The 27,852-nt window shown below is 50.1% G+C and overlaps 1 protein-coding gene across 1 annotated transcript in view; it reads right to left on the reverse strand.

Annotated features, from left to right (window-relative positions):
- PTGFRN (prostaglandin F2 receptor inhibitor) overlaps window positions 1-24,644 on the reverse strand; it is a 51,976-nt gene extending 27,332 nt beyond the window's left edge. The window contains exons 1-2 of the mRNA XM_059673416.1: window positions 24,323-24,644; window positions 1,894-2,262 (exon numbers count right to left, since the gene is read on the reverse strand). Of these exons, the coding sequence (XP_059529399.1) occupies window positions 1,894-2,262; window positions 24,323-24,371 (418 nt within the window). The 5' untranslated portion in view covers window positions 24,372-24,644. The remainder of the gene's footprint in view (window positions 1-1,893; window positions 2,263-24,322) is intronic.
- Between the last annotated feature and the right edge of the window lie 3,208 nt (window positions 24,645-27,852).

The raw sequence follows: 27,852 nt of genomic DNA on the forward strand, positions 1-27,852 counted from the left end.
TCCAGCTAACGTGACTCAGTCCCCAAGGCCGGTTTTCCCTGACACAGATGAACAACTTTCAAACCCACGAGGCTGACGGCCAGGCCGATTCTGGGCCACGGATGGCAGGTGCCAGGGGCTCCCCCTAGGCAGCCAACCAGCCTCTGTCGTGGGCCATCCCTCTGCTTTCAATGGCGAGGGGAAGCAAGGGTGCATCTGACCTAATGGAGGTGTAGCATGTGCGTGCTGACTACAAAAGCAACGCATTCGTTAGCTGCAAAGCAAGGATGCCTTACGGGACATTTTTTCCAAAAGACATCTTTAGGATTTTCTACAGGAAAAAGGAAGAGGTAGGTTTGATGTTTTAATACCTTCATCATGGACAGGGCTGTTTTATCCCCTCGTGAGTCAAATGGGGGAACAGTTTCTGAGGTGTGGTAGGGTTCTACAAATCGTTACTGCGGGAATCAAGCCCTCTTGTTATGTCAACATGTAGCCTCTTCCACTTTGATTGTTAAATACACTCCTACCCTGATATTAATTCTTTCTGGAACAAGGCAGGGTACAAATAAATGCATAATTAAGTAATAAAAATAACAACGATAATGCTTCTATTTGGCTAGCCCCAAATTAAAATTGTTTGTTCTTGCTCATTTACTAATTAGCTGTGGGATTTTAAGAAAGTGATTCACCTCTGCTCTCCCATTTCCTCATGTGTAAATTCAGGCAATGTCCTGTCCGACCTTCTTCGTTGAATTCAGAGAACTGAATGTGTGAGTAAATCTAACAGGATTTGGAAAATGGGGGAAAAAACCCCAAACAAAAACATTGCCAATGAGGCTCAGTGATTGAGCACTGACCCACGAACCAGGAGGACATGGTTCAATTCCTGGGCTGCAGGCTCGATCTCCAGTAGGGGGCCTGCAGGAGGCAGTCAATTAATGATTCTCTCTCATCATTGATGTTTCTATCTCTCTTTCCCTCTCCCTTCCTCTCTCTGAAATCAATAAAAACATTAAAAAAAAAAGAAAAAAAGAAGAAGAAGCATGTAAAAAAACAAAAAACATTGCCAATATACAAGGTGTGATGACCTGCACAGCCAGGCCAATCAGCTCGCCGTGCCCATCATAAGAGAGCAGTGACCACATGACTCTTTCTCTACATATGACCCATACAAGTTCAAGAACTAACAGGTGCTTCCGGGCACCCAGGAGGACATGAGCTTTGAAGTATCTGTTTTTCCCATCGGGCCAAACATTATCATCACGGCCGTCAGCTTCTCATCGCCAGCCTTCACTGAATGCCTACTGCGGCTTTACACGTGCCATCTCCCTGTCCTCACCGCCTTTGAGAAAGGCACTGGGACAGAGGAGGCAGCTGGTCAACGCGCCCATGCCACATAGCCGACAAGTGGTAGAGCCAGTAAGTGACTCATGGGGTGCAGGCAACCTGGCTCAGAGCGGGGCTCCCTACCGCCTGGCCCTCCTGCCTCCAACTCACCAGCCAGGGCAGGGGTCCTCAAACTTTTTAAACAGGGGGCCAGTTCACTGTCCCTCAGACTGTTGGAGGGCTAGACTATAGTTTTAAAAAAAAAAACTATGAACAAATTCCTATGCACACTGCACATATCTTATTTTGAAGTAAAAAAAACAAAACGGGAACAAATACAGTATTTGTATTTGCATGTGGCCCGCGGGCCGTAGTCTGAGGACCCCTGAGCCAGGGGATGGCCCAGAATCACAGCGAAGAGAAAGGACCTCGGGGGCCACCTGGCCCATCCCCTGCCTTTAATCAGATCAGATGCTCTTACTTGTTAAGGAGGAAGCAGGGTCCCAGGTTTCTCGACAAAGTGACCCACGGCCAAGTGGCAGGGGAAGTCTGGCCGCTGGCGTGGGGGCCCCCTTGAGGATGTACCTTTCACCTGCACTGTATCCTCATAGTTGCCCTGGACGGTGGCGTCCGTGCTGGGGGTGGAACACTTGTAGTGGCCTTGGTCCGCGGGCTGGACGTCCTTGATGTGGAGCTCCACGGCGTCATTGGCGGTGCGCCTCAGAAGGATCTCGCCCCTCTGCAGGCGCTCCCGGTACAGCTGGGCCCCGAAGCCCACCTCCCAGGTGCTGGCGAGCTCCACGAAGCTGCCCCCCGAAGACGAGAAGCTCCAGTCAAAGTTCTGCTCGCTGGGGCCGTCGTAATCGCTGACGTTGCAGGGGATGACCAGCTCGGTGCCCGCCACCCGCACCAGGCTCCCGGCGGGGACTCTCACCACGCGCCCTCGACAAAGAGCTGCAAGGACAAGAGGAGAAAGGAGGGTCTTGAATCCGGCCAGGCCTCCCTGGTATACGTGTAGCACACCTGTGGGCCCTCGTGTTTGCAGGCGCATGGCAGAGCTGGGACACCTGGACAGCTGGGGGACATGGGGTCCTGTGTGTGTCTGTACAGAAGGAGCCAGGAGCCAGGAGTGCACCCGAAATGAGTGCCTCTCACCCAAGTTTCCTAGGATTGCCAGGGAGGAAGACAAGAATTTAAAGTAGGCTAGCCACAGATCTGAATAGCAGCTTCTTCCCTCCCGTTACTATGTAACATACCATCATTACCACTCACTGGGATGGAGAAATGGCTCAGGTTTTGTGGGAAAGAAAAGAACACGGCTAATCAAGTATTTACACTTGTGCCCACCCCTGTATCAGCCCTCATCCCCGGAGACTATTCCCTGGGGCTCCTGGGACTGATTTACACTGATGGGTGTCAATTTTTAAATCCTACACCAGCCTGCTGATAAAATGATTTAACTCTGATTATCTGACATTGCCTATAAATTAATTTTAAAATATGACGACTCTACCAAGTATTAATTTTCTATTTTCTGGCTCATTTCCTTCTCCCTACTCTTCACCAAATGCAGAATGAGGATAGGAAAACACACAGGGAGGGAAGGAGGGAGGAAGAGAGGAAGAGAGAGAGAGAGAGAGAGTGAGAGAGAGAGAGAGAGAGAGAGACGCTTGTCTGGCTGGTTCCAGGCTAGGTGTTGTCAGGAATGCAGCCACTCGCCCGGGACAAGCCTGTGGACGAAGCCAAGAGTTCCCGGCACTCCTGTGTGACCTTTGAGACATCTTCATTGCAGTGAAATTCGGCACGATTCCATACTGCATTGGCCACCTGTGCTTAGCATTGCAACCCAGACCAAACGAACGCGAGTGACTCCTGGATGCTCTATGAATGAGACACACAGGAGAAAGCACGGGCTCTGAAGTCAAGGAGACCCACGTTCACATCTGCGAGACCTCTCCGCCCGGCCTTCCCGCTGTGAAATGGGGCACGAAGGGCGCCATGAGTTCGTGAGATGAAACGGCCAGCTGAGGGCCCACCGTGCGAGCAGAGCGCGACAGAATGGGGATTACCCAGCAGCAAAGCCACCATCACCAGTTCACAAGGGACATGTGGTCTCTTTTTCAATGTCAGGTTGGAGAGGACCCGGCAATTCTGAATCTCCCTAGGAAGGCTTTCAGAAGTTCGTGTCAAGGGGAAGATCTTAACCTCCTTGTGCCCAAGTTTCCTCTGAGAAACAAAGACAACAGCCACCACGCTCACCCTGCAGGACTGAGCGACACGGCACTCACAACCAGGCCTACCTCCCAGTACCTCCCAGTAAGGGTGTGTGGTTATCATCTGCTCGGCAGGCCGCCTCTAGAATAAACCTGATCACATCATTGATCTTGTTGACTTGACAAGGTTTGCAAAGGAATCTCCTAATGTATAAATCATTTCAGTTCCTATCCCTTGTCAAAAAGTTGACCAGGGCTGCCTGGCCGGTGTGGCTCAGTGGTTGAGCATCAACTTAGGAACCAGGAGGTCATGGTTCGATTCCCAGTCAGGGCACATGCCTGGGTTGTGGGCTTGATCCCCAGTGTGGGGCGCGCAGGAGGCAGCCAATCAGTGGTTCTCTCTCATTATTATTGATCTCTCTCTCTCTCTCCTTTCCTCTTTGAAATATATATATATATATATACATATACATATGTATGTATGTGTATGTGTGTGTGTGTGTGTGTATATATATATATTTATTAGAGAATCTTAGTGTGGTGAAGGCCTGGAGTGGGGGTGGGAGCAGGCTAGAAGAGGTAATTGGGGTGGGGGGGTGGAATAACTGTAATACTTTCAACAATAAAGATTAAAAACAAAAAGTTGACCAGGGTTGACGACTGCCCCCAGGCATGAGACTACCTCCTGGTAGGGTCTCTATCCGTATTCTTGGTGCGTGCAGCTTGGGAGACTGATCCAGCTCCTTGTGTCTCCAATCCTGCTTCCACATGGCTGCCATGCCACTTCCCTGGTCCAAAGTCTTCAGGGCTCCTCATCACCTACAGGACACAATCCACCTTCCAGATGTCCCCGCTGCGACCACCCCGCGTCAAGCCACCATCCCCCTCACCAGAAGCATTGACAACCACCTCCCAGCTGGGCTCCTGGTTAACAGCTGACGTTGTATGACGTCATTACTCTGCTCAAAACATTCCAATCGTTCCCCATTTCACTCAGATAAAAGTCAAAATCCTCCCAGAGGCCACACAGACAAAACCTCACAACATCTGGCTTTTCTCGAACTTCCTGCTCCTCTCCCTCTGGCTCCCTGCACTGTATCTCAGCCATGCACTCCTACGGTTTCTTGCACAAAGCAGATCTGCTGCAACCTCAGGGCTTTTGCACGGCTCCTCAGTCCAGAGCCCTCTCACTCGCTCCCGGCTTCTTCGCCAGCTTCAGATCTTTATTCCAATTGTCACCTTTGTAGGAAGCCCTTTCCTAACCACACTAAAACCCCACCACCCCATTCTTCCTCCTGCCAAATTTTCGTCTTCTCACTTATCACACTAATACACTTTATGTACATTTACATATTTTTACTATTAATTATAATCTGTTTCTTCCCACAAGAATGTAAGTTCCATACGAACAAGTGGTTTTGTTTTGTTTTTTTGGCCTGTTTTGTTCACTGCTGAATGAATGCCAGTGCCTACTCCAGGGCCTGGTACATAACAGTTGTTCAATAAATATTTGCAAAATGAGTGGCTGAATAAAAGGCATACAAGATCATGCATGGTCTGGCCCATAGCTAGCACTCCAGCTTCTTCTCCAACCATTCTCCCACCCCATAATGCTTATACTCCAGCAAAACAAATGACCCTTCATTTTCTGGAAAAGCCATGCTCTCGTGTGCCCCGTGGCCTCTGCCTGGGTGCCCGTGTCAGCAATCTCTCAGCCTCTTGCAAGAAGCAGCTCTAGCGCCATCTCCTCTGTGAAGCCCCCCTCTCCCCTGGGATCAGCAGGCACTCCTCCTGCCTCCACGTTCCAGCTCCACCTGAGACAGTACCTCCGACGCCGGCTCTGTGATAGTGCCGCTGGGGACAGTGAAGCAGATATGAACAGATGCTCGAAAGATCAAATTCTAATCTGAAAACATATAAACCCGAGCTGTGTCTTGCATGCAGAACTCAGCTGTCCCCTCAGCCGTGCAAATCAAGTTTTTAAATTCTGGTAACAGAATTTCAACTTACTACAAGCAATCTGGTATTCAGCAGATTTCTTTTAATAGTGTTAAATAACAGCTAATAATATTTTTAAATAAATATAAATGGTAAAAAATAAAGCATATGGCTTTTTTCCGATCGAAAAAAAAGTATCTGCATAACTACACATTGCCAATTTTTGTCAAAATCCCTTTTAACAGTTGATAACTGAGGGGAAAAGAATAAAACTTTCCCCTGGTTTTCTAAATTCTACCAACATTTCAAATTGAGAGTCCCAAACACATTGCTATTTGAACTATTATTAGTCTAGTTCTTCACAAAATGTCTTTACTAAGTGATGATTTAAAGCATTTCTTTATCACCCTTTAAAGTAACATTGGGGATATTATTGTGTTGTTCAATGACATAAAAATCTGTATAATAAAATTCCCTTAGAATTAAGTACAAGAAAAAAATACCTGTTGATGGACCATTATACATTCTTTCCCCAGAGGATAAGACTAACCAGTTGAGTACCTTTGATACTCAAGACAAAATAAGTTTTTTTTTTCTTTTTTTGGTAATCTTCACCTGAGGATATGTTTTCTCTATTGATTTTAGAGAGAAGGTTAAGGGTGGAGGGAGGGGAGGGAGAGAGAGAGAGAGAGAGAGAGAGAGAGAGAGAGAGAGAGAGAAAGAGAGAGTGAAATACCAATGTGAGAGAGAAACATCGATTGGACGCCTCCGCCTCATGCCCTCCACAACCTAGGCATATACCCTGACCGGGAATTGAGCCCACAGCCATTCCGTGTAGGGATGACGCTCCAAACAACTGAGCCACACCCAGTGGAACTGAGGCTTCGATGCCAAACCATTAGCAATCTCAATGACGAAGTGGCCCAGCACATGCAATGCCCTGATTGGGTCAGACTCTCTTTGATAAGTTTCAGAACCCTCCATTGCCTCCAAACTTCTGTTTTAAACATTTCTAAGTCTACAAAAATAAAACCAAAATAGCCAAAAAATAAAACAAACCAAAAAAGACAAAAGAACAAACCCCAATACAATTGTTACTACTAATATCATCTCTCTTTTCTCTTCCAAGTCCTGTGTTCCCCAAAACATATTAAAGTTATGTGTCCTTTTGTACCTTTGCTTCAAGGAAGGCCTGTCTAAATATGATGGTCAACAATGGAAACCACCCATAGCTTAAATTTCTCATAATTACCTCCCTCTGCCTTCCCTGCTGTCCTGTACTTTTGATATTTTTACTCTTCTTTTAAGTATTCTATGGCATGTACATATGTATTTTACTACAAATTGTCTCAATTACTTTTTTGGGGGGATGGAGTAAGAATGACATAAATTTCAAAAGACCAATTATTGGGATTTCCACTTCCAGGAGATTTTCTCTATCTGCTATGACACAGTAGCTTATGTCAGACCAACTCCTTCCCTGAGAACAACTACAAAACATGGATACATTACAAAAAAACCGATAACTGAATGCACCGGTGAGCAAGCCAGGATCAAGGGGGCAACATCACCGACCGGACAATGTCCACTGCTTTTTCGCTGGAGATTCACCAATTGTGAGAGGTTTAGGTCAGAGACTAAGTCAAGTTAGTAGCTCAGAGCTGTCAGCACCTCATGGGGCCAAGAAGACAACTGAAGTGCAGGCCCGCGAAGAAAGCCACAATGTGAGGGGTCCAGGTCCGAGGGGAAGAGGCCCCCGCAGGGAAATGAGCTGACATCACTTTTCCCCTCTAGGAGACGAACATTATGAAAGCTGCCTGGGGTGGGCAGTGGGGGGTGAGGGGCTGAGAAGCTAAGCACAAAGTCAATGCTAAGAGGCTAAAAGGTTAAGCAAAGTAATTACCCCAGATTTTCAATGACAACCCTGGAAGGGCTATGTCCTTGGAGTAAGAGTAAAGCTCAAAAAACAACTAGCTCTCATCCGACTGAAATCCAGTCTCAAAGCATGTCAATTCCTCATTGGATTATGGTCTCACTTACTTCTTTTACCCCATAAGCCTAGCAGGAAAACAAACAAAAAAAAGTAAATCTTGGGAAGAAGATAATATACAGAGCCTCTATCATTTTTCAGGATTCAACCATAACGTGCCAGACATTCCAAACAACAGGACCAGATGACAGGAAACAAAAGAGAAGAAAACAGATGATAGAAACAGACCCAGAAATCCAGACACTGGTGTTCTCAGACATAGACTTCAACTCCAATTAGTTTGCTAAAGAAAAAGACAAGAGGATTTCACCTCTTAACTAAAATCTATTGAAATTCTAGAACTAAAAACATAGATGTAATATCTGAAATTAAGAGCTCGATAAATGGATTTGCTAGCAGGGTAGGTGAGGTAGGAAAGAAGACAGTATAACTTACCCAAACTGAAGCCCAGGGTGTAAAAAAAAGGATGAAAATACAGAAAAGAATCCAAGAGACACATGGGAGACAGTAAAAAAAGCTCAGACATGTGTGATAGAGTCCCAGGAGGAGAAAGAATGCGCTGGGATTAGGCAGAGTTCATTTTTGAAGACATAATGGTTAAGAAGTTTCTTAAACCAGTAATAGACAGCATACCACAGATTCAAGAAGTGCGATGCACCTCCCTGGCTGCTGTGGCTCAGTTGGTTGGAGCATTGTACCTTACACCAAAAGGTGGCGGATTCCATCGCTGGTTGTGGTGCGTGCAGGAGGCAACCAATGATGTTTTCTTCTCTCTCTCTCTCTCTCTCTCTCTCTCTCTCTCTCTCTATATATATATATATATATATATATATATATATATATATAAATGTCAATTTTTAAAAAAAGTGCTATGTATCAAAAGCAGAATAGACACAAAGAAAACCACACCTAGCACATCATGGTAAACTGCTGACAGGCAGAGAAGGGAGCAACAGCACACTGACAGTTGACTTTCAACAGAAAAGATGCTCCTAAGACCATGGAATGACATCTTTAAAGTGATGAAAGAAAACAGCCAACCTCAAGTTCTACACAGAAAACATTCCTTAAAAAAAAAAAAAAGTAATATAAATATGCTTTCCACCAACTTTCAACACGGGGAAGAGAATTAATAAAAAGAAATACTAAAAAAATAACAAAAAGAAATACTAAAGGTGGTTCTTCTAATAGAAAGAAAGGTAGTAGAGTAGACAGGCATAAAGAGCAGAAGAAAGGATGAGTATGTGGGTAAGTCTACTGATTACTGATGCTATGCTACAACACCAGTAATGTCTTCTGAAACGTAAAATATATGCGCAATTAAAATATGTGACATCAACAGCACGAAAAGTGAGGGAAAGAGTGGAATACATAGGGCCACCAGTAGACACTAGTAAGTCCACAAAGCATGTTCTAATCCCTAGAATAACCATGAAAATGAAAGAATGGATAACAAACTAACAGAGGGCAGAGGGGGCTGATTAAAAAAAAAAAAAAAACTTGGTTAATCAAAGAATCCATTTCAGCTAAAAATCATTTAAGCATTTCTTAAGTACTTATTTTGTCATGTGTTCACTTTGACACATCATCAAATATCTCTCAACAATAAGACTGGAATAATAACATACTGCATCTCCCTTATATGCCATGTACTGAGGTAGCAACTATTCATAATTCATTGTGATAAATCCACAGAACGGGACCATAAGGTTGGTCCTAGGATGCCACCTCTATCATAGAACCGAGGAAACGGAGGGTTGAAACGGAGACTCGGGGAAGTTAATCAACTTGCTGAAGGTCATAACAGCTATTAAGTGGGGAGCCTACACCGGGCTTATCTGGCCTGTCTACACACTGCACGGTCAAGGCTTTCAACTGTGCTGCTGACAGTAGCCCCGCCTGCTGATTGCGCCTTTGCTCTGAGGAGGAAGGCGAAAGCTTGAAATTCCCTATAAAATGTTTCAAATTCTCCAAGGGCAATGGAACCAAATCGGCAGCAGAGTAACAGAAATGAGTTACTAAGAGAAGACGTAAGTATTCTCAAGATGAAGTAGGTAGATGAAAGAAACAGAGAAATGGGACTGTTAAAAATACCTTCCGCCCTGACTGGTTTGGCTCAGTGGACAGAGTGTCGGCCTGCGGACTGAAGGGTCCCAGGTTCGATTCCAGTCAAGGGCATGTACCTGGGTTGCAGGCATATCCCCAGTGGGGGTGTGCAGGAGGCAGCTGATCGATGTTTCTCTCTCATCGATGTTTCTAACTCTCTATCCCTCTCCCTTCCTCGCTGTAAAAAATCAATAAAATATATTTTTAAAAAAATACCTTCCAGGTTAATTTTTTTTTCTCCCTGAGATATTACCTTCATTATTTTAAGCGAGACGAACTCTAACATCTCACACTTTCATACTCAAAAAAGGTAAAGGGGAACTTTCTTCCAAAGCCGTGTAGAAGGGCTCCTGGCAGCTCAGGGCTCTGACTTTCCGGCGGTACCGATAATTGATAATCAAGAGGCCACTGTTTCCAGATGAACATCTGCCTACCTTTGAAGTGCTCGGGAAGATAATGAAATGCCTCTGACTTTCTCCAGCCACGGAGAATGGATGGGGGCAGGCCAGAAAAGCCAGGCACGTTTTTCAAGGTAACCTATTCCTGCAACCTTTCATTCAATAAGCGGATGGGCAACCGTGAGGCATCATTAAGAGAGACGAGCTAATAAAGGCTCAACTGAATTTATCTACCCTCTCCCACCCCCTCATGATATCCATGGGAAATCAATTTTATTTCTTGGGTTATCACCCACATGATTCTAAATCAAGACCTGCAGCGTCCAGGCCAAGGATTTTTGCAACGGCTCAAATTTTACCGTCTCGCTGAGCTGCCTAGAAGCAAACAGCCTGACTTTCCAATCTGAGCCATTTGGAAATATTGGCAATTTTGAATCCAGGGGTCCAGGCAGAGCTGAAATACTGACACGAAAGAGCTTATGGTATTTCGGTTTGCCTTATAAAAGGACACCTGAGTCCCCTTGCCTGAAACCTTACTGGGACTTTAAGAGAGACCGGAGCCTATGGGTTTCCACAGGGAGCTCCCAGTCCTCTGCGAGCTAGAACTGAACACAGAGGTCAAGCTCCCAGTCCGCTGCGAGCTAGAAGTGAACAGAGAGGCCAAACTTGTAAAGCTTTATGGAGCCTTTCTTGGCGTATCTGACTCAACTAATGAAAAAACCTTTGTCTCTTCCCGTCTGCCACCGAGAGGCCCTGCAGGGAGGGACTGTGCCAGCTTCATCTAGACAGTCCCTAAGTGATGAACATGCAGTAGTGTGTGCACCAAACAAGTCACAGCCAGCAGAGAATGCGCAATGAAGTCACATATGGCAGGACTTCAAAATCCCATCTGAACGCAAATAGGTTCTACTAGAGCAGGTCTTATGATGTGTTGTTTTTTTTAAGGTTCAGCTAAGACCTCCCGGACATACACTGGACAAATATAATGTTACTCATTCAACAAACAATATTGAGCAAGCGGCCCCCGTGCCAGATGACGCCCGAGAGAGGCAAGTCGGCCCCTGCATCTTCTTTTGAGGGACTCATGTGTGATGTGCTGAGGGTCAGAGGTGCACTTAGAAACTGTGATATAAGGAAGGATATAAGTCACCAAAGAGAGACAAGAGCCAGTGGCATGGAATTCAAAGTGAGGGTGTGTCCACCCAAAAAGGTTAGTGAAAAGCTGCATGCACTGTCAGCATTTGAATTGGGCCTTTGGCTGGTGGGGGCGGGGAGAGGAGGTTGGACAGCCTGTATTTCTTGCCCGTGTTCTTCCCTTGGCTGAAACAAATAACCCAGCCCGTCTCTGCCCAGCAAAAAAACTAGTCCAGAATGTTCTGTTCTCTAAGCTTTCTACTTAGTCCAGACTTAATGCGCTCACTCACATCCACCTTGCAGAAGCCATTCCTGATCCTCCCCCAGGCTCAGTCCCAGCGCAGGTGGAGTTCAGAATGTGCCCGCTGAGGGTCAATGGGCACGGCTGCCAGGGTCACCCGGGCATGTCTGGCTCCCTTGCTGGACTGTGAGCCCCTTGAAGGGGCAGAGGGCTGGTTCCCTGCTCATCATCAGGTTCCCAGCCCAGCAAAGTGCCTGGTGACGTCATGACTGCACGAGCTTCTGCAAACTGGGATTTTAGAGCCAGAATTGATCTCTGGACCATCACCTAGGTGGGTTACAACTGGAGTCATTAGTCTCATTTATATCAGAAATGGTTCCTCGTCAATGAATTTTCAAAGCTCTTTGCTAAGCTCACCACAGAAAGTGAAGAGCGTGTGGTAAGAGAAACACACATCCGCCCAGAGAGCAGGTCTCAGTACCCCAAAAGTGATGCAACCTCAGTGTCCCAAACCCCAAATTTCACCCCGTCAGTTTTATTTCACTCTTCTCTGGGGCTTGAGAAGCCAGTGAGCGGGGTGCTGTGGACCCAATCCAGACAGGCCACTAAAGCCCAAGAATGGACGTACAGGTAGAGAGGAGACACGGGTAGTGATACAAATAGGTACAGAGCAGCGGTTCTCAACCTTCCTAATGCCGCGACCCTTTAATACAGTTCCTCATGTGTGGTGACCCTCAATTTCATTGTTACAAATGGAACATAATTAAAGCATAGTGATTAATCACAAAAACAATATGTAAGTATATATGTGTTTTCCGATGGCCTTAGGCGACCGCTGTGAAAGGGTCATTCGACCCCCAAAAGGGTTGTGACCCACAGGTTGAGAACCGCTGGTACAGAGGGTTATGTCAGTCATCCTACCTTGTCTGCAAGAGCACCTCTGTCGACACTAGTCCAGAATGTTCTCCTGCCTATTCTCTAAGCTTTCAGCACTTTCCCCCCTAACAATCCCTGGACACTTCTGTGATGCCACTGCTCTTCCTGTGTAAGTCACACTCCACATCTAGTCCGGCATCTACAGGAGTCGAGGGGCTGTCCTCGTTGGGCCCAGAGCTCTGGGATAACGTCCGACACGGCGCTGAGAATAACCAGTGGTTATGAATGAGGCAGCCGGCGGCCCATGTGCCGGCTGCAGCACCACTGCCCCTTCCCTCGATGTGGCCAGAGCCGGCTGCTGCTACAAAGGTGAGGACCAGCAGGAGGGCTGCAGTCCTGACGACCTGAGCCACGAGGCCCTGGGCGCACGTGCTGGACCGGAAGACGTCTGCTCCTCCTCCCCATGAACAACCGAGTGAGGCCCAGAGGGAGCGGTGCCGCGGGGATGGGAGAGGTTGTGTCACCCGCACAAAGCGAGGCAGGGGTGGAGGGGGAGGAGAGACAATGAGGAGAAGCCACGAGTCGTTTTCTTTCCCAGGAGCTGCCGAGGAAGAACGGCAGACTTCATTCTCTCCTACCCGACCCCACAAATACACGCCTTAGAGAGGAAGTCACCAGCAATCCTTTCGGAAATGCTAATAACAAAACCGTAAGCACACCTTCCGAAGAGAGTAAGGACACATCCTAACCTCTGCCCCCTTTATGGCTTAAGGTCCGCGATTCTATATACAGACTTCATATATGTCACATATTGTATACTAGTATATTCCAGACGTAGAAGTACACGAGACAAATTAACATAGAAATGAATCTCATTCCAAGACTTGAATTCCTAGGCATCGAGATAAAAGCAGACATGGTCCAGCTGTCAGGGTGCTTACCCCCGGGGCTAGGAAGACCAGCACTCATCCTAACAGTCAGAGCATTCTAGTCCACGGCTGTGCGCTGAAGGCACGCGGCTCAGTGAGCCCACGGCAAAGGAACTGGCACAGGCTGGCCCGTGCCACGGGCAGCGGCACCGGCTCAGAACGGGTCCCCCTGTCTCCTGGAAGGGAAGCTTGAGTTCCCAATGGAAATCGTTCCAAGATGAATCAAAAACAAAAGAGGGGCAACTCGGGCATAGATTATCCAGTCATTTCCTAGGACACGGAATGGGGGACACTTGGGAAAACTTCAAGGAGTCGTCAAAATTTGACTGTGTGCTCAGTTTCCACACTTGTGTGTTGTTTTCTAAATATATTTGCATTGATTTCAGAGAGAAAGAGAGAGAGAGAGAGAGAGAGAGAGAGAGAGAGAGAGAGAGAGAAGCAGCAATGATGAGAGAGAATCACTGATCGGCTGCCTCCTGCACACCCCATCCTGGGGATAGAGTCCGCATCCCAGGCATGTGGCCTGACTGGGAATTGAACTGTGACCTCCTGGTTCATAGGTCAATGCTCAACCACTGAGCTATGCCAGCCGGGCTCCACACCTCTTTGTTTTGAGGTCCAAATGCCTTCAGTGACCACACTGGGCAGAAAGCAAGCTTGCCGCATCATGCTGTTTTCTTAGGACGAAGCTCCCATCCTGCTTCGAGGTTAACTCCCTTAGGCCTTGGGTCCCTGAGGGGACAACTGGGCAGTAAGTAATATACCACCTTGAAATGCGGACGCAGGGGTACCCTCCCTGGTTACTCTCAAGCCAGGAAAGACACGAAGCTTTCGGGACTCATCCTGTTGTTTCACATGAAACTTGTTTGTGGGATAAATTGTTATTAATGTAGGACTCTGAGGAATATGCCACATGATTGTATAGAGCTTGTTTCCATAGAAAACCCATCTAAAATCCCCCATTCTTCCTCTAAAACTTACCCGTGCCTCTTACCAGGTGATAGTCCTTAGAAGAAATGCTCTGATAAACTACCTAAGGGGAATATCAGTAATTGTTTTATGAGCCATTTTCCTTGTAAGAAACAACCAAAAATAGGATTATGGCCTGACGCATCACCTGAATTTAGCAGGCGAGCTTCCTGTGAGCCCCGGCAGACCTCAGCAGCCTCGCCAGTGTGCGTGGGCTCTTAGCTGCTCTGGGGGCGCTGACGACCCCTTGCAGGGTGACTGCTCACCTTCTTCCTCTCCGCCAGCCTCCGTCCTCGGAGTTCAATGCGTCCCCGGAGTCTCTCTCGCTGTTCCAGCTAATCCCCAAATGGGACACTGATCTACTCCTACCTACCACCGGTCATTTTCGTACCCGAAATGCTTTTCCTGCTCCCGGCTCAAACCACTTCCCAGTCCCACCTGCTCCATGAAGGCCTTCCTTCCTGTCAGCCCAGGCCTCCGTTTCATCCCCATAATTCCGACAGCCCCACAGGCACAGCCCCCCTAAAAACGCATCCGCTCGGATGCGAAACAAGCACCAGCCGCCCATCCTGTTGTTCGGTGTAACTGGTTCGGCTTCCACGTTGGCCTCCATTTCCTAAATCCTTTGCCGTCTCCCACGGTGTCGGGAACGTGGCAAAGGCTCCCTAAATGCTGCTCAAGTACCAAAACTAAGACCACCAGGAAAAGGAGGAATGGGGGGCGGCCTCGGGTAACAGCGGGGCATCCGTTTGTGCCTTTGAGCAACATGACTCAGCGCCCGGCCTGGGCCAGGCGCTGTGCTTGGTCTTCACTTGGAACTGGCTGTATGGATTTGTCCGTCAAAGATGATGGACTATAATGCCTTCTAATAAATAAGAAAACGCTGGACGTGCCAGGCTTCGGAAAATGGAAAAATGAATAGCCATGCCAAAAGCCGTTTGGTTTTTAACTCCTCTCTGCAGCATAAGCAAAGCAGCGGCACCTGGACAGACACCAAACCAGCTAGTCTCTGGTGCCCCGGACATGCTGGAGGGGCAGAGCCCTTAGAAAGCACCGGCCACCCCTGCACCCCCAGAATGGCCAAAGGCAGCGAGCCACGCCAAACACAGCCGGGGACTCTCTCGGAGAGGGTTCCTAAGAAGCTGCGAGAATATCTGCATCCGCCACGGGCGAGAGAACGGCACTGGGTCAGGAGACTGGCTGCACCTCGAAGTAGGCGACTGGGTTTGCAAGCACAGCAGAATGGAGGCCTTCCAGGTGGGATCCTTTTAGTTGTCATTGCCTCCGACACCACTGTGAACCTTCCCCGTTCAGACTCAGGGATAAAAAGGAAGAAAGGCCCCAAACACCGGGAGCACATAGCCGATTAAGACTATTGGTGGGAGACGTCTGCTTCCAACTCCCCTGCCCTTGAGGAGGCATTTGGACACACCGAGGCTATCTGTCTTCTCGCCCTCGTCTGGGGGGTATTCGGAAAAGGAGAGCCACTCTGGCCAGTTTTCTCAGCGGTTAGAGCATCAACCCACAGACTCAAGGGTCGAGGGTTTGATTCCAGTCAAGGGCACGTACCTCGGTTGCAGGCTCGATCCCCTGCCCCAGTCAGGGTGCATGTGGGAGGCAACCCATCGATGTGTCTCTCTCACATCAATGTTTCTCTCTCTGTGTCTCTTCCACGCTCTTTAAAAATCTATGATGACAAATTTCCTCGGGTGAGGATTAACAACAAAAAAAAGGAGAGCCTGCCGGGCATCAAGGTCTGCCAGGCTCTTCCCTGGACGCCAGGGCCACGTGCGGAAGAAAACGCAGTCCCGCTCCTAAGGCTGGGCTCGGTTACTCACCCCCAGCTGACTCACGGCTGATGTCCTCAACGAAACTTGCCCCAAAGTCAGTAATAAGAAACAGTCCGTCTCCTAGAAACGCCTTGCTGGTTCTATCGTTTCCTTGACCTTTCCCAGAAGTCCGCCTGCAAGCGCAGTCCGCCTGGTGGTGGGGACGCCTCCGTAGCCTAGAGAACCCTGGGGGTGGGGGGAGCTGCCATCTCCCAGCACAGGGACAGGGCTGGAAGGAGGAAGCAGCTGCTGATCGTGACAGAATGACCAACAGTTCCCAGAGCCCTCTGAGGGCCCCGCCGCCCGGTGGTAGAGAGGTGCCAGGCAGGTGAGAGATAAGGAGCACAGGCTGCAGACGGGAGAGAGGCTGGGGAAGATGGGCCAGGAGCCAGGGCTGGACCCAGCAGCCCATATGGCCCCACAGCAGGGGTCAGCGTGGACTCAAAGAGTTCCGGGGACGGAAGGGGACCTTCGGGGTCGGCTGCTGGTCCAGCCCCTGACGTTCCAGAGGCTAAGATCTATTTTTCAATGCGTCCAAGGTCACAAAACTAGTGAGTGGAAGATCCAGGGCCAGAATCCAAGCCTCCTGTTCCAGAATACGAGGAAACAAATGTTCTCACATTGTGGCTAATTGTATCAATTCCTTTCTAGGTTTGCAAACATATGTTTGACTCTGAATAGCTAGACTAATGAAGAGGTGGAGCAGGGTGCTGCGGTTATGAGCTCAGATCTGGAGCCCGCCAACTGGGTTTAAATCCCAGCAGCTCTGCCACTGACTGTGTGACCTTGAGCCGATTCCTTCACCTCTCTGTGACTCAGTTTCCTCATCTAGCAAATGGGGTAATAGTACCTTGTGGGGTTTTGAAACCTACTAAGTGAGTTAATATATGGAGAATGCAGTGCATGGTGTAACAGAAGTGCTATGTAAAAGGTAGGAAGGAATTTCTTAGGGAGGTTGGTTCCTCCTCAGCACACCTGTCCCCCAACCCCCCCCCCCATCTTAGCCACACCTTTTCCCTACAAATACCTGGGACTGATGCTTCTAAAAAGTCACACCACCGTCTCCTCTCCCAAGACCCTGGATGCAGAAGTTACTTCTTCTGGTCCTCACCGCCTACCTTCCTGGCCCACCCACTCCCTTGTGCCCTTGAATATGCTTTTTCACCCTCATCAATGCCCCCTGGCCCCTCAAACCGTCTGCCATGTATCAGCCCTTCCAGCCTCACTCACCTGCCTCTCCCACCTGAACTCCTTGGAGATGAGTCTCCATGAGGCAGCTCCCTACAGATTCCTGCATCCTTCATCCTCCCACCCTCCTGGCATGGAGAGACCACACCATGTGATCCCGGGCTGCCAAACTTGGTGGGATCAAGACAGGGAACCAGGCTGGCTGCCTCCACTACAGACCTAAGCCGACCCATCCTCATGGCTAACTGAATGGCTCCACCTTCCCACGGAGCCCACCCACGCTCCTCTCGCTCTGACTCTGAGCATGGCCTTGGCCTCACACTTCGCCCAGGAAGACCAGGCCACCAAATACTCTTGTGTGCCAAGCACTCATCCAGACCAGGGCACCTCAAACGTTAGCAATCAGTTGAATCCCCCAGGGGATCTGCTTACAATCTCTCACTTCCCTCCTCTTCAGTCGCCAAATCCAAGGCTACTCTTTGCCTTTCTCTGATTTTATAGCGGCATGTGACCAACCCTTCTTTAACAAGTCTACTCACACTCATCCCTGCTTGGCCTCTACCGAATGCACTCCTGGTTCTTCTGCCATCCTCTGGCCACTCCTTCCAGAGCTCTTCCATTTCCTGTTCCCCAGCAGGCATTCCCAAGAACTTGACCTTGACCCTCACCTCCGTCATCCAGGTGGTGCTGCACATTCTGGCAACAACATCGACCACAGGTCTGGTGCATCCTGCCCCACCTTAGAGGGCAGATCTGAGTCAGCTCTGTCCACAGCAGAATCCCTGGCACTCGGGACAACGCCTGGCGAGGGTTAGTGAACACTCTCAGTATTAACGGAGTGAATAAATGGCCGCTCTCCAGGTCACCGAGCTTCTCAACATCCATCCTCAAACAGCTCATATCTCAAGGCCAGGTTGGGGCTAAGGGCTGTGATTCACCAGGTAAAAGATGTAACTGCCAGCCTCCATCAGATCACAGCACACACAGGAAGTGATCACATCTGTATGGCTCTTGGGGTAACCACAGTGTCCGGTTTAGGGGCAGCTCTGACCTGTCAGCTCTGGGGGCTCAGGGCACCGGTAGCGTGACACAAATACAACCCACCTGAAACCCTTGCAGGTCCTAACCACCGCACAAAGGCCGGGAAGTCCTGGCCCAATCCAGCTCTGACTAAAAACGAGGAAGAGCCATGATCAGGATGTTCTTGGCTTGGTGTCCCTTGTAGCACCTGGGAAGTAACCCGTCTCAATGCACACTGCCTCTATTTTATTAGGATTCAAAGGTAGCACCCATTCCGAAATGTGCCCTGAACCCTTAAGCATGGTGCTAAGCCAGACTCCTCCTAGACCCGCAGAGGGGATGGTACTCCACCCCCTGAATTATATGAGTGATGCAAACACTTTCACATTCCAGCTGCTTAGAAAGGTGCGAGGCAGGACACAATTAAGGTCCCAGCGCATCGTATTTAAACTTGAATCATGCTGCTTAGGGACTCCAGAATCTCGCACCAACACTTGGGGAGCATTGTGGCGAAATCAGCATTCGAAGAACGCAGACGTGTACACAGTGTCATTATCTCTCGTCTACGCACCGGTCCAGGGCGACTGGGTCGAATCCCGTGGCTTCCCAAAGACTACGGTTGGTGTGGGGGGAAATCTTCCAAGATCTTAAAAAACCACCGCTGTGCCAAATGCAGCACTTGGCCTTTTCCAGAAGATAAATTACAGAGGATTTTTGCCAGTTCAAGTTATTTTCCCAAAGCAGAGCGTCAAATGGCCTCGCGATCCTGCCTTTAAGAAACCAATGCAATTAAACAGCAGAGCCATAAAATGCCCTGACAGCTCCCCCCACCCCAACTTTGCTTGATAAAGTGAGATGCAGTCACACACTGACAGACGAGCGCACACCTTATTTCACTGCCAGACTCGGCGCCGATATGAAAACCTACGTTCGATCTCCGGGGTTAAAATCCGCTCAGCACTCCGTCACTACAACAGAATAGCCATATACACGCGGACCAGCCCGACTGCCGTGTAAGGAATGAACACTGACACCCGGAGTTCCTATTCAGCAGGCTAATAAGAATAATTACAGCCAGGGCAGGCATTCATCAGCTTGGCAGATACAGGAATTCTGTTAACAAGGCTGAAATGAGTGCCAAGGAATCTCTGAAGGCCACAGCACTTCAAAGACCGCCAGGCGGGATGAATACATGGGAGCTCCTCCTGCCAGGCTTCCTGGTTCGGCGCTTTCTGGAGAAAGCTGCATTTCGGTCCCTGTCCGCGGAGAAGGCGTGGGGACCTGCCATGGGGTTGCAGGAATTGTATCTGGGCTGCGCTCACCCCAGACCCTGTTATTTTTAACCACACGTTTGCTTTCAGACACCACTATCACCCCTTTTCCTCTAAACTAACCTCAAGAAGTATACAGCGTCAGGTGACGGGGCCCATAAGCCAGCTTCTCCTTAGCAGAGTCAGAATGGAGTTCCGGGATGACTCCGGACAAGTGCCCTCGCTTCTCTGGGCACCAGTTTCCTCACCTGGAATACGGAGGAAATAACGGTACCTCCGTCCAAGTGTTGTTGCGAGGATTAAATAAGAAAATAATATGTAAGAGCCTGATGCTTGTCTGCATGCACTAGGTCAGTAGCTGCTATTTTCACTCTGTGCCTGTATAGGTGCAGAGCCCTGTACAGAAGCTCTGAGAAAGAACAAGCAGAATATTGACTACACGGACACAGGTACCGTACACAGGAGTGCTACGCCTGCGCAGTGGGAGGGTGGGTGCTTTTTTTATCTTATAGCGTTTATAACTGACACAGAGACTGCTCGCTGTTCTCCCAAATCTGTTCTTCTTGTCTTCCATAGCAGCTGGCACATGGCTGCCAGGCGACTCTGCATGTGCCAGCTTCCCTTGCAGCTACTGAATTCTATGGAACGGAATGTGTGCAGAAATGATGGGTGCCACACTTCCAAGCTTGGCCGTGAGGCCTCCATGCCCTTTTCCCCTTTAAGGGGCTGGAAAGACGGTGATGACAAACAAAGGAACCTTAGAAACTACCGTTGCCCTAACTGGTTTGGCTCAGTGGATAGAGCATCAGCCTGCGGACTAAAGGGTCCCAGGCTGATTCCGGCCAAGGGCACATGCCCGAATTGAGGGCTCAATCCCCAGTAGGGCACATGCAGGAGGCAGCCAATCAATGATTCTCTCTCATCATTGATGTTCCTATCTCTCTATCCCTCTCCTTTCCTCTCTGAAATCAATAAAAATATTCTTAAAAAAAAGAAAGAAAAAAGAAACTATGGGTTGAAGACCATGAACTGCCATCAGCCTGGTAGCCAGAATGGCTGTGTGGAGAAGGGATCCAACCCAACCTTTTTTTTTTTTTTTTTTTTTAATATATTTTATTGATTTTTTACAGAGAGGAAGGGAGAGAGATAGAGAGTTAGTAACATCGACGAGAGAGAAACATCGATCAGCTGCCCCCTGCACATCTCCCACCGGGGATGTGCCCGCAACCCAGGCACACGCCCTTGACCGGAATCGAACCCGGACCCTTCAGTCCGCAAGCCGACACTCTATTCACTGAGCCAAACCGGTTTCAGCCCAACCCAACCTTTTTATCTGAAACATCCCCTCGGGCCTGCTAAGAAAGACACTTCTACTGTCTGAAGTTCTGTGCTTTGAGTCTACTTGTGAGAGCAACCTGGCCTGCCTAGTTAATGCCCTTCTATGTTATGTGAATTTTAAAATGTAGATGCAATGCTTTTGTCATTTAAAAACTACTTCAGTGGATTTGCAAATATTTTTTAAAAGACAAATTAAAAACATATTACCTTCCCTCCACAACCTCCATACCTTCCCTGCTCTAATTCATGCTGCATACTAGAGAAGACTTACCCTCCTCAATCAGATTGCCATGTCCTGTGAACTTTCAATGGCTACCCATTACCCACAGATAAAAGGATATATACATGTACCCAGAGCCACGGTATATCAAATACCTACTATGTGCCAGGCGCCCTATTAGTAACAGGGATACAATAGTGAGTACGACCAGCATGGTCCCTGCCCACAGGGGGTATAATCAGAGTGGGGGTTGCAGCCAGGCACAGAGAACTGTGTACAGTGAGCTAAATAGGCGGGAAGATGGCAGCACCCACAGGGCCAACAAACCCACCCCTCATGGTCCAGACTTCTCAGCACAGCACAAGAAGCCCTCAGCACCCACCCCATCCCAGCTTTCCAGCTTGCTCTCCCATTATATCCCCTCCTCCCCCTCCAGTTACACGGACCTTCCTTCCAGCCATCTCTGAAGAGCCACGCACCTTCACTCGTCCACACATGGTATGCCTTTCCCCAGAGCCTGGAATGCTCTTCCATCCTTTCTTTCAAAATTCTTATTGTCCTCAAGGCTCAGCTCCAACACCACCTCTTTAGCAAAATCAACTCCAATCCCACGTCAAAGGAATTATCTCTTCCTTGCTTCCGACCAGCACTTGGTTTCTATGTAGGTATTTCCTTCTGTCCTGTAGCTGGCTGTTTTAGTACCCATCCCCCCCCCCCCCCCCCCGATCACTCAATGAGGCATCTGTCCGGACACTTACGGACTCTAATGGACTTCGAGAAATGCTGTATTGAATGGATAAACAAGATGGGTCAGACACAGGCACCAGGAGGGAAAACTTGCTCCACGAAGCTGTGTGGATGCTGATGTGATGGTTAAGTTCGTTAGGGAAGCTTCATGGAGGAAGCTGAGTTTTAGGAGGAAAAGGAAAAAACACAGACCAGAGTGGAGAAGCAGGAGGGGCATTCCATGGCCAAGGGAAACGATAGAGCCAGAAGGCTCACGGATAGACCACGTCAAGGATAGCAAACAGGTTCCTTAGGATGAAGTGTGCGAATCAGAGAGAAGACCAGAGGGGGGGTGAACACAAAGGGAAGCAAATCCTTGTAAGAAAGTCAGAAAGAACCTACATGCAAAGGATGGGCCTCCCAAAACTCATCCTTTAGGAAAATAATGAACTTAGAAGGGAAGCTGGAGGGAAAAGCCAACTGAGGCAATGGTGTGGAGAAGCGTCAGGACCTGGGCTACCAGAGTAGCTGTACAAGCAGGGGGGACAGGACGGAGCTGGGGTGCGCGATGTGGGCAAAGCCACAGAACTGAGGGTCGGTGAGAACGTGGAGGTCAAAGAAAGTGACAGCAAGGTTATGCCCGGGTTGCAATACAAGAGGAAAGATGATCTTGCTTATCAACATATTAAGTTTCAGGAATCAGGACATTTTGCTCGAGTGGTACAACAGGGAGGGCATCCCAGAGGTCAGCCGGAAGCCAACCGAGAGAGAGTGTGGGGGGCAGAGATATCAGGTTCAAGTTCGGGGAAGTTTTAGGAGAGAAGGCACTGGCTGGTGACACCACATTCCCTGTGTGTAGTTAATGAGAGATGCCCAGGCAGGGCAGGAGACACTGGTATACAACCAAGACTTCCCCAAGCTGTGCTCTCCCCACTTCTAGTCTCTCTTTGGCCCGACTTCTTTTCAGTTACTCAAGGGCATTTTTTTTCAAGCTCCTACCAGACCCCAACACCTTCATTGGTATACAGGCTGTGGTGTGACCTGTACAACTCTAGGGGGAGTCATTCTCACACAGACTATAAAGTGCACGCAACTCCTAGAGTTGAGCAGTGCACAGTCTGTGCAACCATTGGCTACCACACCCGTATACCTTACATGGGTCAGAGAGTGAAAGTGGAAGAATAGAAACTCTAGGATCCCAGACCATAAAAGACATGCCACAAAATAAGTGAGAGATCTGGAAGCTTTCTATACACAGTGGCAGCCAACGCGAGGGGGCTGCTGGGTCAGCTCTTTTTGGGAGTGAGTTCCAGAAGACCCTCTCCAAGGCGAAGGAAAACATGGCAGCTAGAAAGGCTGGCCCCCCCCAGCAGCGGGAGTCACGGGTGTGGGGCCATGTGAGCCCTGAGGCCAGCAGGCCGGGAGTGGCTGTGCAAGGCCTCCACTGGGACCCTCCGACCATAAGTGCAGAGCAGTCATTTAGCGCGTGCACAGCTGGGGCCCGGCTGGGACAGACACCACAGGCAGCGCTTTGCAAGATTCTGACCACTCTGCCTTCTCAAGGGGCTTGGAAGGAAACCCGTGGTCAGGTCTCCGGATTCATTCCGTTCTGGTTGACACAGACCCAAAGGATCCAAGAATATCCCGGCATTTCAGGGTCAGCCCTGGGTACCATGGTGAGCACGTAATAAGCAGATGTACCTCCGTGGTGGATAACCACATGGTTATGGCAACGTAACCATTTCGGATAACCAGGCGTATCTACGTGAAGATGGTGTCTGTGTGCACAGAATAAAAGGAAAACAGAGAGGAAAAAAAACACCCACCCAAAATTCCTTGGGTGGGGTGAGGGTGCTGGCCAAATTATCAAGAGGCGCCAAGGTTCGGGAGGGTGGAAGGCAGGAGGCAGTGAAGGGAGCAAAAGTAACAGGTAGGAAAAGTTGGCCAAGCCACGGCTGCTAGGTCTTTGTGTGTGAATATGGAGGTAGGCAGCTTCCAGAATAAAAGAAAAGCCTGAGGCAGACGCTCTACCCACGGAGAACAGGACGGAAGGGCTCGCACACCCATTTTCACGGCAGCGCCCTGGGCCACCCAGTGACCTTCGTAGAAGGAAGTTGGTGGGTTCTCCCGCTTCCCTAGAAAGGCAACTCAACCTGGGTTTGCATGTGAGGAGCGGGTGAGCCGGGCTCGGAGATGGCGGGGCAGATCAAAGGCGCATATTTCCGCTCCGGAGCTGGGGATCCCGGCCGGGGACCGCAGGCACCTTCCGGCCCGGGAGTTCAAGGTGAGTCGGGCTCCCGGCGGCCAACAGGTAGGGAGGGCCGCGGGCAGCCGGTCACGGGCCACTCCCCGCGCACGTGTGGGGGGCGAGGCTCGGCCTAGCGGAGCGGGGATTGACATCCCGCGCGTGGCCGGGGCGGATTCGCGCCTGGCTCCGGGGGCCCCGCGCGCTTCCCCGCCGGGCAGCGCCGCCCGCCTATCCCGTCGGGTCTCCCGAGAGCCGCTCCGGCACCCTCGGGGCCCCAGGCCGCGCGCCCCAGCCGCGCCCCGGAGCCCCCCTCCCCACCCCCGCCCTGGGGCCCGCAGGTCCCCCCGCGCCCCGCCGAGCCAAGCCCCGCGCGCACTCACCCAGCCACAGGAGCGCCAGCAGCAGCGGCCTGGGCGCCGGGCGCCCCATGCTCGCCCGGCGGGAGCGTCTCTCCGCCGCCGCCTCCTTCCCCGCCGCCTCTCCTCCTCCTCCAGCTCCGGCTGCTCCAGAGTCAGCGCTCCTCCGCCTGGGCCGCGCGCCTGCTCCGCTCCCCGCGCCAGCCGCGCACTCCCAGCGCCGGGCGTGCGTGCGCCCCTCGCGCCCGCCCCCCGCCCACCTTCCTCCGCCTCCTGCGGCCCGCGGGCACCGGGAGCCGGGAGTCGGGCGCCTGGCCGCCCCGCCGCGCCGAGCCTGCTGCCCTGGCGGCTTCCCGAAAGCAAAAGGGAAGAACCGCAGCGCCCGCCCGCGCCTCCCATCGGGCGCTTTGCCAGCAACAAACACAAACTTTCCCAAGCCCCTCCCCGCGCCAGGTAACGGAGGGAGCGCGGGCCGCCCGCTTAAAGGGGAGGCGGCGGAGCCCACCCAGCCCTCCTCTCGGGCCCCCGCCCACGACAAACTTTCCTCCGACCTTTAAAAGTTGGCGGGGCAAAGTCTGGTCTGGAAATCCCATCACTTGAGCTCCTTTCCGGGACGCCCTGCGTCCCGCCACCGTGGACGCTTGTCTGCTGTCCCTTCGGCTAACTGCGCGCACGTTCACCCGCCGGGCCCAAGCTGAGTGCCCCACCGATGAGCAGATGGGCCCCTGCTAAAAATTATTCAGGGAGGACCACGGAGATGGGAGGACTTGAAAGGCCCTGGATCCGACCTCTGCATGGGACCCAGGCCTTACGTGTTCAGGTGACTTGCCCAGGGATTCGCAGCGAAGTGGCAAGGCCGGACCCCAGATCTCAGGCCGCTGCTCCTGCCCTGTGGCTGGGTGGGCCTCGCCTTCCCTAGCCCACCCTCTTCGATCTCGCAGTGCCCATAGTGCTGATTAGAACACTTGCCACGAATACACCTATTACAAAACCAAACCAAAAAAGAAAACACCCATGTGATTAATAGCTACAGTGCTTGTAGGGAATGTACTCGTGAGATTACATTTAGTGCTTTAAGTAGAAGGGACTGGTTGCCAATAAAGACTCTTTTTTCCCCCCACAATAGGGTTTTGTGCTTTTGATTTGAATACAAAAGGCCCAGTATGGGGGGGGGGGGGTTTAGTGTCCATTGTTTAAAACTTCACAAAGATGATTCAAACCATATTGGAAGCAGCCCTGGTGCCCCCTGTCCCCCCAAACCACAGCCTCTCATTAATATATGCAAAACAAATCACATATGTTCGTGGGGAAAACTGCTTTTCCTCTGATGCATCATTATTTCCACTAACAAATGTGTGACCAGCCAGGTGTCAACCCTTCTGAAAGAGACCCTTACAAATCCAACAATTAAAAACTCACAGCAATGAGAATGTACTAAACGCCACCGGACTGTACACCTAAAAATGGTTAAAATGATATGTTATCTATGTTCTAACATCAATTTAAAAATTTTTTAATTCATTCTTGCCACCAAGCCTTTCTTCATGCTGTTCACTCATCCTGCCATTCTTTTCCCACTTCCCATCCCATGGAATCCTCTAGAATTTCTCTGGGAATGTTATGGGAAAGGGGACAGGGCCCTGAGCAGGTCTGCCTCTGGCTGGCCTGCCATGTGTGGGTTCTTCGCTTCGTGCAGGAAAGATTTCACAACACGAGTCCAGGTGATTTGGAGAGTACGTGTACTAAAGCTGGGGGCAGTGAGACAAAGGGCTTGGGAGAGAAGAAGCGACAGGAAAGAGACGGGGCGTGGCTGCCCAGGCTCCCTAGAATCCATGGGAGAGAAGCGAGCCGAGGCGGAGCTGCTGCCAGCGCCCGGGAGAGTCCCAGAAGGAGACAGATTCGGGGTTTAGCCCAGGACGAGCTGCTGCTGCCCTTTGCTCCCCTGGTTGCAAGTATTTTGGGGTCCTTAGAGTTTAGAAGATGCAGGCCTGTGGGGGAAGAAGGGGGGTGGGGCGGAGGGAAATATGCAGGCATGCTTCCAGGAAAGGGAACACTCATTGGGTTCTTCGTGTTTTTTTTGAGTGTTTCAAAGGGGAGGTCTTAGTGGAGGATCTCAATAGAATATTCATCAGCTTTTCCAGGTGTGTCCTTTCAGGATTTTGGTCTCCACTGATTAGTCATTGCAGAGGATCCTGTCATCACCTGCCTGGCTTTGCTGCTTTTCTGGGCCTGGAACTGAAATACAACTGAGGCCTAGACGTTATCTCCAGGGAGGAACAGGTCAGTGGGATCTAAATTGCATGACCAGTGATATGGAAGGTCGGGGGGTGTAAACTGCATGACCAGAGAAATGCCAGGGGAGTACAGGCCACCCTGGGAGCGAGGTCCAGTGCCAGTTTTGCCTGTTGCTGGGCACCCAGGGCTTTCCACCCTGCTGACCTTCTGTATCTGGCTGTAAATTGCCCGGCCAGTTTGTTCAGCTGTCTGTCTCAGTTTCCCCATTCCACTTGCCCAGGAATTTTCCTAGCTTCTTACAATCCTGCCTTGGGCAGGAGAGGGGGCGATAATTAGGTCCTGAGGATGGAGCCCTCAGGAATGGGACTGATGTCCTTATAAGAAGACATCAGAGAGATGATCTCTGCCCTGCCATGAAAGGACACAGCATGGAAGATTACAATTCTGTTCACCAGGAACAGAATCTTTGGGCACCTTGACCTTGCACTTCCCAGCCTCCAGAACAGTGAGAACGAAATGTTTTTGCCTAAGCTATCCAGTCAGTGATATTTGTTACAGCAGCCTGGGCTGACTGAGGCAGCATAACATACCTACTGCTCCCACTTCTGCCTAATAATGGAATGGACAGAGAAACAGTCACATCCTCATTTTGTATCACTGCCGAGTCAGCATTTGCTAAAAACTCTTTTGTTTAACAAACAGGTGCCAAGTCAGGAGTGTGCCTGGCACATGGTAGGTCTTCAATCAATATCTATAGAGTGAATTCATGCCAAGCACTGGGCTAGACCCTGACTATGCCAGCATGTGCAAGGTGCAGGTGTGATACCAGAGAGCGGTCAGTCCTAGGAAAGGTTGGCAAAAGAGCTTCTCAGAGCCCTGGCCAGTGTTGCTCAGAGGTTAGAGCGTCATCCCACACACCGAAGGGTTGCGGGTTTGATTCCAGGTCCTGGGCATGTAGTACCTGGGTTGCAGGTGCAATCCCCAGCCCTGGTCAGGGCACATGCAGGAAGGCAACTGATTGATGTGTCTCTCTCTCTAAAAATCAATAGAAAAAATATCCTCGGGTGAGGATTAACAAGAAAAAAAAACCAACAAAGAGCTTCTCAGAGGAGATGACTGACATGAGTCCTGAAGGATCATAGGTCTTTAGCTGTGAGGTGTAGGGATGAGCTGACAATAGGTGTTGTCTATTTAATATGACAGGGATTCTCCCTTCCCCTTCCCACTGCTAGGTGTTATTAAATTAATGGTGCATCTTACAGTCCTGGAAATAACAGTGGTTAATAGTTGAAATAGAAAGAATAAATGAGACTGTTCAG

The sequence above is a fragment of the Myotis daubentonii genome, chromosome 18 (genome assembly GCF_963259705.1).
Source record: "Myotis daubentonii chromosome 18, mMyoDau2.1, whole genome shotgun sequence".
In the NCBI taxonomy this organism is placed as follows: domain Eukaryota; kingdom Metazoa; phylum Chordata; class Mammalia; order Chiroptera; family Vespertilionidae; genus Myotis; species Myotis daubentonii.